The sequence below is a fragment of the Macaca fascicularis genome, chromosome 3 (assembly GCF_037993035.2).
Source record: "Macaca fascicularis isolate 582-1 chromosome 3, T2T-MFA8v1.1".
Classification (NCBI taxonomy): domain Eukaryota; kingdom Metazoa; phylum Chordata; class Mammalia; order Primates; family Cercopithecidae; genus Macaca; species Macaca fascicularis.
Window position 1 is genome coordinate 79,243,569 of NC_088377.1, and position 14,595 is coordinate 79,258,163.

A 14,595-nucleotide genomic window follows, 5' to 3' on the forward strand; every position below is an offset into this window, starting at 1 on the left:
TGCCTGTGTGTTCTTCCAGAAATCTGTGCGTTTGGTCGTGAATTACCTGCGGACACAAAAAGCTGTTGTGCGTGTGAGCCCTGAGGTTCCTCTCCAGAATATTCTCCCAGTCATTTGTGCAAAGTGTGAGGTCAGCCCAGAGCATGTGGTTCTCCTCAGGGACAACGTTGCCGGAGAGGAGTTGGAGCTGTCCAAGTCCCTGAACGAGCTCGGGATAAAGGAGCTCTACGCGTGGGACAACAGAAGAGGTGAGGCCCCGCTGCGTCTTATGCACATGCCCATAATCACATAGATGCGCGGCTTGCACATGTCCCCTGTTGGCTCTCCTCAGCACTCTCGGCAGCGCCACGGAGAGATGGGTACATGAAGTTCCAGGCAAGTCAAGTTGAAGTAGGCAAAAAAGAAATTTGGCCTGTTTTCCTTCCTCTGGATTGTACTGTGCCTCCTTTCTCCCAGCCCTGAACATGTCCTTTATCCTTTGTCTCCCTGCAAACTTCCATGACATAAGTAAAAGGGGAAAAGGTGAGGCGAGGTGAGAGCTTATGCTCTGAAGTAACTACTCCAAACCATCTGTAATACTTTATTGTGGGTTGGTGGCTCACACTTGTAATCCTGGCACTTTGAGAGGCTGAAGCAGGAGGATGACTGGAGCTCAGGAGTTCAAGACCAGCCTGGACAAAATAGTGAGACACCATGTCTACAAAAAATTTTAAACTTAGCCAGACGCGGTGGTGCATCCCCGTTCCTATAGTCCCATCTACTTGAGAGGCTGAGGCTGGAGGATCGCTTGAATCGAGGTTGAAGCTGCACTGAGCTATTATCACACGATTGCCCTCAGCCTAGGCAACAGAGTGAGACCCTGTCTCTTAAAAAAAAAAAAAAAAAATTTATCTTGATTTTCTTTTTCAGTTGCCATTAGCTGCTATTCCCAGGTTTCAAACATTGCTCATATCTAAAACCAGTGGCAGAAATGCATTTAGCTGTTCTCTAAAACTGAACAGTTACAGTGCATGAGATCCATTCCTGAAGATAACTTTAGGGCCACCTTAGGCCTCCTTACTGTGTTGCCAGTGTCATCCTGCTCATCGTGTGAATCTGGCTCTTTGTATGAGGCCACTGTTAGAGCCACTGGTGAGAGTGGCAGCCCAGAGGCCTTGCTGGTGCAGAAACTGATATGTTGTGTAAGCACATGTTTCTGATTGATATAGAGTGCTAACTGCATATTTTAACTACTGTCAGACCACAGGAAATGTTATATTCCTTGACCTTAGAATGATCAAAATGGACTTTGTAAAAGTTTCTCTCCTAATGAGCCTCATTTGATATCTCTTGTCTCTGTTTCATTATTCCATAAATATTGAATAGGTTGAGTTTTAAAAATATATACATATTCAAGTTTTTCCTGTTTTTCTATGGCTTTTTTTCTAATTTTTTCCAACAAAAATGTATTTTTTCTTTTCTTTTCTTTTTTTTTTTTTTTTGAGATGGAGTTTCACTCTTATACCCCAGGCTGGAGTACAATGGTGCGATATTGGCTCACTGCAACCTCCATCTCCCAGGTTCAAGTGATTCTCCTGCCTCAGCCTCCTGAGTAGCTGAGATTACAGGCACCTGCCACTATGCTCGGCTGATTTTTGTATTTTTAGTAGAGACAGGGTTTCACCACGTTGGCCAGGCTGGTCTCGAACTCCTGACCTTAGGTGCTCCACCTGCCTTGGCCTCCCAAAGTGCTGGGATTACAGGCGTGAGCCACTGCGCCTGGCCATATTTTTTCTTAATACCAAGTTTATTGTGAAATCCATGATCATAGTGGAATCTCTGTCTAGTCTGCCCTCTCCCCGCCAAGTCAGCCCTTGTCTTCCTGGGTATCTGGCATCTAGATCTGATTTGACATTCAAGAGAGGGTTTTGGCTCAATTGAGTGTAAGATACATGGACTATTTATTCCTTCAAAAAAAAGTACTTTGACATTTGAGAATAATGCATCTTATGTTTTATCCAGTGTCTTTTTAAAACACAGACAGAAATACTCTCAGCATCGCTGCACAGGCCTGGTGGCACTGAGTATATCAGCGCTATTGAAATTTGCTTTACATGACTCTCTGGAAACAGCTTCCATTTGTTAAGATAAAAAGAAAAATGAAAGGAAAACTGTTCCACATTCAGGTGTCTGTAATAAAAAGGCTTACAAGTGTTTCTGTTACATGCCACCACTTGAATGTATCTTGAAAGGTAGATCTTGAACCTGGCACTTGGGAGAAGTCATATAAAACCTGCCTGTCTGTGAAGGAGAGGACCCAGTCTAGCCCATGGTCACTGGAAATGCAGGAACTGAAGTGTTCATGTGATCAGGGGCCCAGAGCATTTCTTCTGATCCTCATACGGGGCAGAACAGAACATACTGGTGCGGTCAGCTTGGCCGTTCAGATTTTGAAGCACTTCTGCCCTTGGTGGGAACTAGCTGCTTCCAAACCCCCAAGTCCCCCTCTCTACTGCCTTGGACATTTTGGCCCTTTCCACCCCACCCCCAAGGCACCACGAGCTTCCCCACCGTGGGGACTGTGCTCCAGCCCTGTGGCCAGCACCCCTCTCATCTGGACCATGCCTGTGCCATGCCAACTGTGACATTTGATTACCATCCCTGCCAAGTGCCTGCCTCCTGCTCACTGTCAAATATTTGAAAAGACACTTGTCCAGAGACCATCCCCGAGGCTCCCTTTTTCCCCTACAACTGCCCTGGGCAAGCCTGCTGGGTGCTGCTGGAGGAGCCCTTGCTTTCACTCCTCTTGGTATTCACTTGGAGGAGAAAGGCATCCACTCCTGAGCCCTACCACTGCTGGAGAACAGAAGGGCAGCTGGCTGGAGGCAAGGCATTGCTAGGCAGAGGCCCGCCCTCCCCTGGAATCCCTGGTGGGGGCATCTTGAAAAAGCCAAGGGCTCTGCTGCCACCTGCGTCCACAGAGGCACTTAGCAGGCTGTGTAGCTGCAGCCCCGAGAGGGCCAGCCCAGAGAGGCAAGCTGACCCAGCAGGAGGCCTTCTCACTGCTGCAGCAGGACAGCCCCCTCTGAGCCTTGTGAGAGCCAAGGCCTGGCTCAGGGGCTCCCACACATCTTGAAGCTGGACCTCACTCTCTCATTACCTGCCTTTTCCAGTTCGTCTGACCAAAACTCAGTCCGAGCCTTCCCTGAGCTGTCAAGGTACAGTGAACCTGGGGCTTCCCGCTCCCCCTGTGAGGCTGCACTTCGCATGGCTCTGGGGTCAGAGCTGCACGGAGGTGATGTTTTTGTGCCAGGCTCCAAGGAATGGAAGTTTGGCTTGGGGCCCTTCTGGAGGTGCATGCCAGGCGGACATGAGATTTTGGTTTGGTTTCTTGATTACCTGGTTGGTTCAGAGAAGAATGCTTCTTATGAGAATTTGCCGTGATGAGAAAATGCTTCTTAGGAGAATTTCTCATCTAATTGGTGAGGAATGAGGGAGGCAGTCACAGAAAACAAATTCTGTTGCCCAGTAATTCAAGACAGAGCAGAAGTGGTGCACACAGGAAAGGCACCCTTTCCTTTTCACCTCTGCCTGCCCATGCTTACCTGCCCCTGAAGGCCATCCTGCATGCTACAGAATTTGGGACAGTATGGATTTTAAAATTTAACCTTTTCTGTCATAGACAAGTATGCAAATGATTAGTCCAGATTTTGCATTTATTCCGACATCTATTTAAAAGTTTCTCTCATAGAGATATTTCTGTACAGAAAGAGATATTTCTATACAGAAAGAGATGTTTATATGTATATATAGACAGATACAGAGATACATTGTGTTTGTGTGTATATATATATATACACTTAATCATATACACATATGCATATGCATATATAGAATGCCCGTTGTACATTTGCAGATGTTGACCTGGTCCCCTCCTTCCATTTACTGCTTACTGGCCTTGTCCTGGTCACTGAGTCTCCTTCTCTAGACAAGTGAGTGGTTTGGACTTGTTGGTCTTTAAGGGTCCTTCATCCTTCATCCTTCTCTGCCCCTCTGTAATTCATCTTTAACATTTTTCAAATCATTGTAATGCTTCAGAAAGCAAAACTTTCTTGCAGATTCAGTGTGCGTTTCCAGATTTTTCTTAATATTTAATTACTTGTAAATTAGAGTAAATTCAAACAAAATAAATGCCACCCTCAGCTTATCACACCATAGGCACCGTGGGTTCTAGAGCTCACTTGCGTATGTTCGAGGGCTGGCTACGCATCAGTTGTTCATTGTTGCTCTGCTTTATAGCCAGGCAGCCTCTGGACGTTTTGGCTGATGGCAACACTGAGTTCCACTTTTCTCCCAAACCAATTCTTCTTCAGTGTCTGCCAAGCCTCAGAGGCCTCATAGGAGACCCCTATCAGTCAGTGACTGAGACCAAAGCCTCACCTCTAAAAACAGACCATCTGCGTTAGGCCCAGCTCAGCATTGTGAGTCTCAGGCCCCTGGTGCCTCTAGACAGCCGCGGGCTGTAGCTGCATGAGAAAAGCATCACTACTGTTGAGGGGCAGTTCTGGTGCCGGGGCTGTCCTGGACCCTTCATCAGGGAGCCGACCTCAGTCCTTAGGGGTGATGATCAGCCACTGTGTCATTCAAGAAGAGAAACAACAGGCTAGATTTCGTTGCAGTTTTCTGATGCAGTCTGTCCTTTCTGTGGTCAGTGTAATACAGCTTGTGTACCAGGAACATGTTCTACTTCTCGATTATCAGTAGGAGACTATGATGCCATCTGTTTTAACATTGACAGTTTCTCAACTTACGATTTTTCAACTTTACCATGGTGCGAAAGTGCTATGCATTCAGTATGCTCCTGGGCTTACGATGGGGTCACATCTGGATAAAGCCATCGTGAACTGACAATGTAACCCCATCGTCAGTTCGCGAGCATCCGTTGGTCCATGTCACATACCACTCAATTCTAGAAACATCCTTGGTTATAAACATACATATTAAAGCATATAATAGTTTAGATGTAGTCTTAACTGTGTGCTCTGTTTTCCTCTTTATAGCTCTGTAGCTAATAGAGGGCTTGCTGCAACTAACTTTGCAGCACGTTTGCACACATGCGTTGGTGCTGCTGCACCATGTTGCAGCGTGCCCTCTGGTTTGGGTACTGTGCGATGTGGAGCCTGCTTGGTGCCTCCGCTGGAGCCTCCTGCATGTAACTGCGTGTCCTGGCCCTGCCCTGGTGGCTAGGACACGCACCTCTGCCTCTACAGAGTGATTTCAGGAGCGCGTGTGCTGGGTTTTTGCTTTGCTGTGTGGACACTATCAGTGTTCACGCCTATGTTATTAATGCACTGACTGCTGTGTGTGTTCTCTAACTCAAATGTGAAATCATATATTAGCAGATCAAGAAGTTAATTGAGGGTTACCTTATTTGCATTAATAGTCTGATGGCAGAATTTGTAAAATCCCAGTCCATGATTCTGCCACCAGTGGTCTAGTGCTCTTGCTCTTGTCTAGAGCAGTTGGCAGTGATATGGGAAAAACTATTTTTCTATCCTCCAGGAACACCTCCACTTTCCTTCCTCTTGTCATATCTGTATGCCCTGGCAGAGAAGAATAGAATGAAGTAATGACAAAGGCCTTTCCTGCGCAAATAAATGCATGATACTAGTGAGCAGTGTGCTGAGCTGTGTGAGTGCCATCATGTGCGCTTAGCGCACTCGCCCTCAACCTGCACATGAAGCTGCTGAGACTTGGAGAAGCTAGGTGGTTTTCCCAAGTGTGCCTCACACATGTGCGCTCTTAATCTCTCAGCAGCACTCTCCCAAGTGTGTTCTCCAGACCCTCAGCTTAAGCCTCCTTAGGGGCTAGTTTGACTGTGTAGTGCTAGGCCCTGCACCCAGGGCTTCTTGTTCTGGGGGTCTGGAGTGGGCCCAAGGATTCTTATCTCTCACAAGTTCCCAGCGATGCTGATGCTGCAGGTTCCGTCTTGCTTTGGGAACGACGACCCGTGGCTGTCTTGTCAGCTGGCAGGCACATCTGGGCTCTAGTGTGCTTGTCTGGAATTTGGAAGTGTCCAACTTGGCTCTAGAATCCTGATGAAGAAAAATTCAAGAGGGGTTGAGGATTTCGAGCTTCAGAAAAAAGGAAGAAGAAAACAGTTGCCCTCCCTAGAGAATATAATTTGAAAGGAAAACATTCTGGATGCAGTAGAAGGAAAATCTGGAAATGTGGTTCCTGGGAGATTTGATGTGGTTGTTTCAAATACCACCTGGGGAGCCCATACTGTTACTCCATTTTCTGGAAATGAGCAGGAAGGCTGCTGATTTAGTTAAAGTTTGTACCTCACTCATAATTCTTTTTTTGTTTTTTTTTTTTTTTTGAGACGGAGTCTGGCTCTGTCGCCCAGGCTGGAGTGCAGTGGCCGGATCTCAGCTCACTGCAAGCTCCGCCTCCCGGATTCACGCCATTCTCCCACCTCAGCCTCCCGAGTAGCTGGGACTACAGGTGCCCGCCACCTTGCCCGGCTAGTTTTTTGTATTTTTTTTAGTAGAAACGAGGTTTCACCGTGTTAGCCAGGATAGTCTCGATCTCCTGACCTCGTGATCCACCCGTCTCGGCCTCCCAAAGTGCTGGGATTACAGGCTTGAGCCACCGCGCCCGGCCCTCACTCATAATTCTTAAAGCAGGTGTATTGCACTGATGTCACAGTCTTAGAGCTGTGCTGATTTGGCAGCCACAGGCCTCATGTGGCTCTTGCATGTGCCCAGTCCATACTGAGATGTGCTGTAAGCCTAAAGGCCTGCTGGATTTTGAAGACTTAGCACCAAAACCAATGTGAAATATCTCATCAATACTTTTTATATTGACTGCATGATAGAATGATAATATTTTAGATATATTGGATTAAATGAAATTATTACAATTAATTTTACTTGGTTCTTTTTAATGTAGCTACTAGAAAATGTAAAATTACATATGTGGTCTGGTTTAGCTTTCTATTGGACAGCTCTGCCCTAGAACTTTATTAATTTTGTCATTCTCCAAAAGAGCACAACCATACCCAGAGAAAATGCCTCCGTCATCCCTAAAAGACTGTGTAAGAACCTGTAGTGATTTCCCAAATGGGCATGAGGCCTTGAGGACAGCTTTGAAAGAAATAGTTGATGGTTTTCCCTCTTTTACAAGAACTAAAAGTTTAAGAGTAGAGGATTCATTTATTAAGATTTTTAAAGTGAAGTATTTAATCTCTTGTTTCAGATTCTGAAAAATAACTTAGTGCTTTTTTTTTCCAGAAACCTTTAGGAAATCATCACTTGGCAATGATGAGACAGATAAAGAGAAGAAAAAATTTCTGGGATTTTTCAAAGTTAATAAAAGAAGCAATAGTAAGGTAATGGATTAAATACACATATGATTTTGTATCATGTAAAAAAATAGTCTCTTGAGATATATGCATTCAACCTGTCCTGGAACTTCTCTAAATAATTCTATTTAGGAATACTAATTCCTTCAGGTAAAACAGCTTATTAGCATGCACTGGAATGACGGGCTGTGCTTCCACACTTGATCCCAAAAGGAGTCGTCTTGGGTGATGGTGTTTTATTCACTGGGAGACAGGAAGCCTGTAGGCTCCTGATGACCAGGGCCATGAGCCCTTCTGCCTGTGGGTGTTCTGGTGCATCCGCAGACCTCTGCCTGTGGCTGAAACTCAGGAAATCTTGTTGAGATTAATGAATGAGTGAATGGATGTTATAATTAAGTGTAAACGGTCAATATTGCTATCAGTGAACTGTAGCTTATGCCTTGTGGCAGAGAAGAATATCAGTTATTGAACTTGTCTGCTTGCTAGTAATTTTTAGTTGTTCTTTGGTACTCCTGATATGATCTGGGAATATACCATGTGATAAGTTAATTTTATTGATCTTGTTGGTGTTTATGAAACACATCTCAAAGTCATATTTTGGACACAATATTCTAGAGTAATTAAGTCATAGTACCCAGAATAAAAATGAAGATTTTTATAATTAATTATAAGATTATCAAACCCATAAATGCCTTCTGATTACCAAGAAAAGAAAATGCTCATTATCCCTATTTATATTTGTTTCACAAGTATATTTTACTAATATCTAGTATTTTATCCTTACTAATAAATGAGACTAAAAAAGACAAAACTATTCCAGTGAATGTTAAGTGTTAATTCCACTAGCTCAGTTTGGAAGCGTGCTCCATCTGTATATTTGTAGAAGAGATGTGAAGACTGGGGACTCAAGTTTGTGTTCAGACCTTCTCAGTGCCATGGTGCAGATAGGTGCATGTAGCCCAAGGCTGGACACCCGATTTCCTGCCCTTCAGTGGCCTGTGGTGCAGCCTCTGCTGTTAAAATTGTTTCACAGGTTTGCCGGTATCGATACCAGAGCTCAGAGAAATAAAGTAACCTTCTTAGTGTCCCAGGCTTAGACACAGATGTGTCTGCGTGCAGAGCCAGCACGTCCCTGTAGCCCTGTGGTGTTTGGGAAGGGAAGAGGAGAATGAGAGCCAGATGAGAACAGAAGTTCCAGTGGAGCTCAGCTGAACTGGCAGAGACTTTCTGTCTTTAAGAGTTTTTCACAAACCTCAGATTATTTTTTCTTCACCTCTGCTGAAGCTTCGGTAATGGTTTTGTGATTCTCTTATACTTAAGAGATTGTGCTTTTCCCCATGTTTCTGCATGTCCTTTGAAAATCTGTACTCCATGCATGTCTATGTAAGACCTTAGGATCCCTGACATTTTCTATCCCCTCGCTCTCTCCAACTATCCCTTCCTCTCCTCTTCTCTTCCGCCCTACTCTCCCGACTTCCTTTCCTATTAGAATTATTTGAAATTACAGAATTAGAATTTTGTGACTGGGTGCAGTGGCTCGCAAATGTAATCCCAGCACTTTGGGAGGCTGAGGTGGGCAGGTCACCTCAGGTCGGGAGTTCAAGACCAGCCTGGCCAATGCAGTGAAACCCTGTCTCTACTAAAAATACAAAAATTAGCGAGGCGTACTGGCAGGTGCCTGTAACCTGAGCTACTCAAGAGATTGAGGCAGGAGAATCGCTTGAACCCGGGAGGCAGAGGTTGCAGTGAGCTGAAATCATGCCACCACACTCCAGCCTGGGCGACAGAGCAAGACTCCGTCTCAAAAAAAAAAAAAAGAGAGAATCAGAATTTTTTGTTTAAATTTTTGCTCACTCTATGAATGTTGTTTTGTTGCTTTTGTTCCTGACATTTTTGAGATAAGTTGGTTGGGACCATGTTCACCCTTGACCTCCTTGATCCTGATGACACCAATTCACAGTAAAATCCACCATTCCTCATTCCTCACCCTTAGACCTCAAGTAGTTGTTCTCTTTGTGTCTTCTTCCTTGTAAAAGATGAAACGGCCAGAAAAACCAAGTGACAGATCTAGAAAGACTTTCATTTTTAGCAAAATAAAGTCACCTAAAAAGCTGGAGACGTGGAGACTGTGACTGAGCTTCTGATAGTTCAGGGGGTGGGGAGACACCACAACTGTCGACACAGCAGTGAAGTCCCAGTCAGTGATCCAGTCCCATCGATGGATTGCAAGGGACTTTGTTTTTCACCACTGTCGACACAACAGTGAAGGCCCAGTCAGTGATCCAGTCCCGTCCGTGGATTACAAGGGACTTTGTTTTTCATCATTGTCAACACAGCAGTGAAGGCCCAGTCAGTGATCCAGTCCCGTCCGTGGATTACAAGGGACTTTGTTTTTCATCATTGTCAACACAGCAGTGAAGGCCCAGTCAGTGATCCAGTCCCGTCTGTGGATTACAAGGGACTTTGTTTTTCATCATTGTCGACACAACAGTGAAGGCCCAGTCAGTGATCCAGTCCCATCTGTGGATTGCAAGGGGCTTTCTGTTTTTCACCATTGTCAACCTAAAGAAAGAAACTGACTCAAAATTAATATGGATAGTTTATCTGGGCCAAGGTTGAGGACTGTAGCCTGGTACACACTTCGTTTTCCTTGGGGAATGCTCTATTCAGCCATAGTTACAAGAAGGTTTTTTAGGGCAAAAAGGAAGAAGGTGTGGCTGACACAAAGTTGTTTGACAAGGATTCTCACTAGTTTACAGAAATAACGCTGATTGGTGATTGACTATACACTCCTGAACTGTGGCAGATGAGTTATGGTGTCCAGTGTATGGCATTTTATAGCTACTTGGCATAAAATTCACTCAGTGTTAGAACTCAAGTAGCAATTGGCTTTAAGAGGTAATTATTTAGCTCAAGTAGGGTGTGGGACATGACCACCACTGCATTTCAATGCCTCCCTGGGCCTGATAATTAAAAGGGGCTCACATTCTGTAGATAAAAAGTGTATTTATTTCTTCATTTCCCCCTTTTGATACAAAATATTTCTTCTTGAAAGCATTGATGATTAAAGGCTGAGTGTCAAGGGGTCCTTTGTCACTGGGAAGAGTCATTCTCAGATAGCCCTGTCACGTGTTAGGGAGGAAAGAAAAGATGTTTTAGTGAGGAATTTTAAGAGAACCCAAAAGCCAAATTAGGATGCCATTACAGAGTGACAAGAATGAAACCTCAGTCGCGTCAGTAATTTATTAGCTGCTGTTGCTTGTTGAATCATCTCTAGTCTTTGGAATGCCATTTTAGTTTTCTCAGAAGGAATAAAACCACAAGAGATATATAGCATTAATAATCTGAACAGCAGAAGCATAATGCACACAGGATTGGATTATAGTCCGAAAGATAATTTATATGCCAGATCAAACAAACCTGAATTCCATTAGGGAACAACTAAAAATGTCAGGCAGAACATTAAATCCTGCTTCTTCTTTAGAGACTTGTAGCCAGGAGATAATTCAGGATTCAGTCCAAATTGTAGGCAAATAATAATATCACAAAAACAATAGTCTGTGCTAGAACTGAATAACAGGTGGAGTATTGAAAAATAATTTTTCTCTCTCCAGTTCCTCCAGTTTTACCAAAGATAAATCATAGTAGAATCAGTTTATTTGTAAAATAAGTTTTACACTTATTATACTTGGCATGATTGTTTGCATAAGATGCAGCAAGAAGAGTGGCCATAATGACTCATTTTAGTTGGCTTTGCTGGAACTTTTTGAAAAGGAATCTCAGATTAGACTTTTAAAAGCCTCTTGTGGCTAGGAAGCCAAGTTAAGGATTCACCACCTAACTGTGCTGGTAATACCTGTATGAATTGGGTAAATTTCCTTCTTCTCGAGATCTCAGAATATCTTGAGATTACTGGGCCTTGCAGAAAGTGACATGCTTTTACTTACTGCAAGGTCAGCAACCTTGTAAGGGAACTATGTTGACAAGGAACCAGGCCAGCCATTTGCCAAGTCCACTGGCTATAAAGTCAACTTCAGCCCTTCAAACCAGTCTGGTCATATCTGAAAATCTGTCATTCCAGTCGAAGCCTTGGTAAAATAACCAGTGCTTTCAACGTGTCCTGTTACAAAAGAAAACAGATCCTATTGAACTTATGCAAGTAAGAATGTTGCCATAAAATGAAAATACAAATAGTTTCTGAATGTTGGAGAAATCAGGAAGAATGAAAGATAAATGTCTCAGTTTGCCCACAATAGTATACTTTACCCAGTTGCTAATAAGCTATAAATAGCTCAAAAAGAAAAGTTTTCTTGATGCTAAAAAACAAAACATGAAAAGAACCTACTGTGTTTCAAACAAAAAGAAGTCACAAAAATTATTTCAGTGCTCTGTCACTTCAGTGCCATGTACTTAATTTTTATTCTGCTTGAAGTTGGGTTAGCAATCTTTATGAACTCATCAGGTTTTAAATTAGATTACTGGATTTTTTTTTTGTCTTGTTCAATGACATGATCTCCAAAATTATCAGAAACTTGTATTCAGAGTGCTTGTTGTTATCTTCTCCATAAGGTTACTTGAAGATACAATGCTTTGGCATTTACAAAGAACTTTTAGGAAAAGAGAGCATCAGAATAAAGCAATTTACTGTTTATGTCAAGACACATCAAATTTTTCGGTATCTTTTACAATTATAGAACGCATATTAGTAGCATATTCATATAAAAATAACCTGAAGAAAGTTAAACACCATCTCTTGGCTGGGCACGGTGGCTCACACCTGTATTTCCAGCACTTTGGGAGCCCGAGGCAGGTGGATCACCTGAGGTCAGGAGTTTGAGACCAGTCTGGCCAACATGGTGAAACCCCATCTCTACTAAAATACAAAAATTGCTTGAACCTGGGAGGCAAAGGTTGCAGTGAGCCAAGATTGAGCCACTGCACTCCAGCCTGGAGTAAGACTCTGTCTCCAAAAAAACCAACCAAACAAAACAAAACAGAAAGTTAAATACCACACCATCTCTTATGTAACAATGCGTCCAGTATGATTTTCATGTACCAAATATGTGTAATATGCCTCTCTTGGAGTTCCAGGGTCCCTGTTTGGATTTCCAGGAGCCCTAATCTCCAAAAGTTAGTTCAGTGTGAAAAAGACTCAATTAGAATTTGAAGTTTCATTTTAGGAAGTTTGTCAAATGTCAAAGGCTTGAAACACTTGATTTCAAAATGGGATCACAGTAAAATAATATTCATTTAGTCAAAGTGATTTTTTTTCAAAGATTTCAAAAAGCAAAAATATTTACTCTTTGATTAAGAGGAGACTTGGCCGGGCGCAGTGGATCACGCCTGTAGTCCCAGCACTTTGGGAGGCCGAGGCGGGTGGATCGCCTGAAGTCGGGAGTTGGAGACCAGCCTGACCAGCATGGAGAAACCCCGTCTCTACTAAAGATACAAAAATTAGCTGGACATGGTGGCAGGCACCTGTAATCCCAGCTACTCAGGAAACTGAGGCAGGAGAATTGCTTGAACCCAGGAGGCAGAGGTTGCAGTGAGCCAAGATGGCACCATTGCACTCCAGCCTGGGCAACAGAGTGAGCCTGTCTCAAAAAAAAAAAAAAAAAAAAGAGGAGGCTCAGTTTTCAGACCTAATAAAGACATGGTGAATGTGTCTTTCTTTCTCCTCTTTTTTTATTGCAGCTTACTCAAAAGATAAATAAAAACCTTTATTATTTGTTATCAATACTTTATGAAAAGCTTGTTCAAAAGAGAAAACCAAGTTTTACCTTTGTATTAATGTATTTTTAATAATAAGCCTAATTTTAATAAAACCTTATAAACAAATCTATCCAACCTCATTCAGCTTTAACCGCACAGATAAGTTTCTATAAATCTTTTATAACCTTTTACAATATTTTTCATTTTTTTCTAACTTCCTATACCCATTTAGTTTTATCTATCATTTTTGTATTTCATTGATTTAAAACAACTTTTAAATAACCTTTAAGCCATGCAAAATTGTTGTTCCTTTAACAAAAACCCCACACACACACACACACAAGCATATATATATATATATAGAGAGAGAGAGACAGACAGAGAGTGTGTGTGTGTGTTTTTTGCCCTTGTTGCCCAGCCTGGAATGCAATAGCATGATCTCGGCTCACCGCAACCCGCAACCAGCAACCTCCACCTCCCGGGTTCAAGTGATTCTTCTGCCCCAGCCTCCCCAGTAGCTGAGATACAGGCATGAACCACCATGCCCAGCTAAGTTTTGTATTTTCAGTAGAGACGGGGTTTCACCATCTTGGCCAGGCTGGTCTCAAACTCCTGACTCTCATGTGATTCACCCACTTCGGCCTCTCAAAGTGCTGTGATTACAGGCATGAGTCACCGTGCCCAACCAACAAAAACCATACTTTTATGTCTTTTTTATAACCTTTTAAATTTTTATTTATTTATTGTATTTATTTTTATTTTTATTTTTGAGACAGAGTCCTCTCTGTCGCCCAGACTGGAGTGCAGAGGCATGATCTCGGCTCACTGTAACCTCTGCCTCCTGAGTTCAAGCGATTATCTTGCCTCAGCCTCTCAAGTAGCTGAGATCACAGGCGCCTGCCACCATGCCCGGCTAATTTTTGTATTTTTAGTAGAGATGGGGTTTCACATGTCAGCCAGGCTGGTCTGGAACTCCTGACCTCAGGTGATCCGCCTGCCTCAGCCTCCCAGAATGCTGTGACTATAGGCATGAGCCACCGCACCTGGCCTATAACTTTTTTAAAACTAAAAATGCATTTTACTTTTCTTGTGTTCTTTGGATACAAGTTGCTTCTCTTTTATCTACTAGATTTAATTACATATATTAATTTCAGTGTTAACTCTTAGCATCCCAAATATTTGTGAAAAGTCTTGAGAAGTAAGCAGTTTTAATTGTGTACCTTGATACAGAGCCCAGAAAAAAGGACAGAGTTATGAAGGCAATGCCTGGAGAACCAGCCCCTCCCAGCATTTTCAGGAGGCACAAGTGAGCCAGGGAAGACATGTAGTGTAGCTCTGCCCCGCAGCTCTTGGCGTAGGTGCTGCAGACATCCACGTGTCCCCAGGCCTTCCCATGGCCACTTGTCTATACCCCAGAATCAAACAAGTATCAACAATATCACAGAAGCAACAGTTTTATGACCTTAAACACCTAGCAGAAATAGCCTAAACCTATTTGACTAGTAGACCCAGGCAAAAATGTCTAAATTAAATTCTGA

At 43.1% G+C, this 14,595-nt stretch overlaps 1 protein-coding gene across 15 annotated transcripts in view; it reads left to right on the forward strand.

Moving 5' to 3' along the window:
* The window catches only part of COBL (cordon-bleu WH2 repeat protein), a 300,001-nt gene that overhangs the window by 122,413 nt on the left and 162,993 nt on the right, over window positions 1-14,595 (forward strand). For 9 of the 15 annotated variants that reach the window (XR_012433198.1, XM_005549570.4, XM_074036559.1 and 6 more), the window contains 2 exons: window positions 20-248; window positions 7,275-7,372. Coding sequence is in view for 13 of the 15 variants with exons in the window: in XM_005549570.4 (XP_005549627.3) it covers window positions 20-248; window positions 7,275-7,372 (327 nt within the window). In the remaining 2 variants the exon portion in view is untranslated. Of the gene's footprint in view, window positions 1-19; window positions 249-3,152; window positions 3,198-7,274; window positions 7,373-14,595 lie in introns of all 15 variants that reach the window. The other 6 variants (XM_005549568.4, XM_005549573.4, XM_005549571.4 and 3 more) reach the window with 1 other exon arrangement.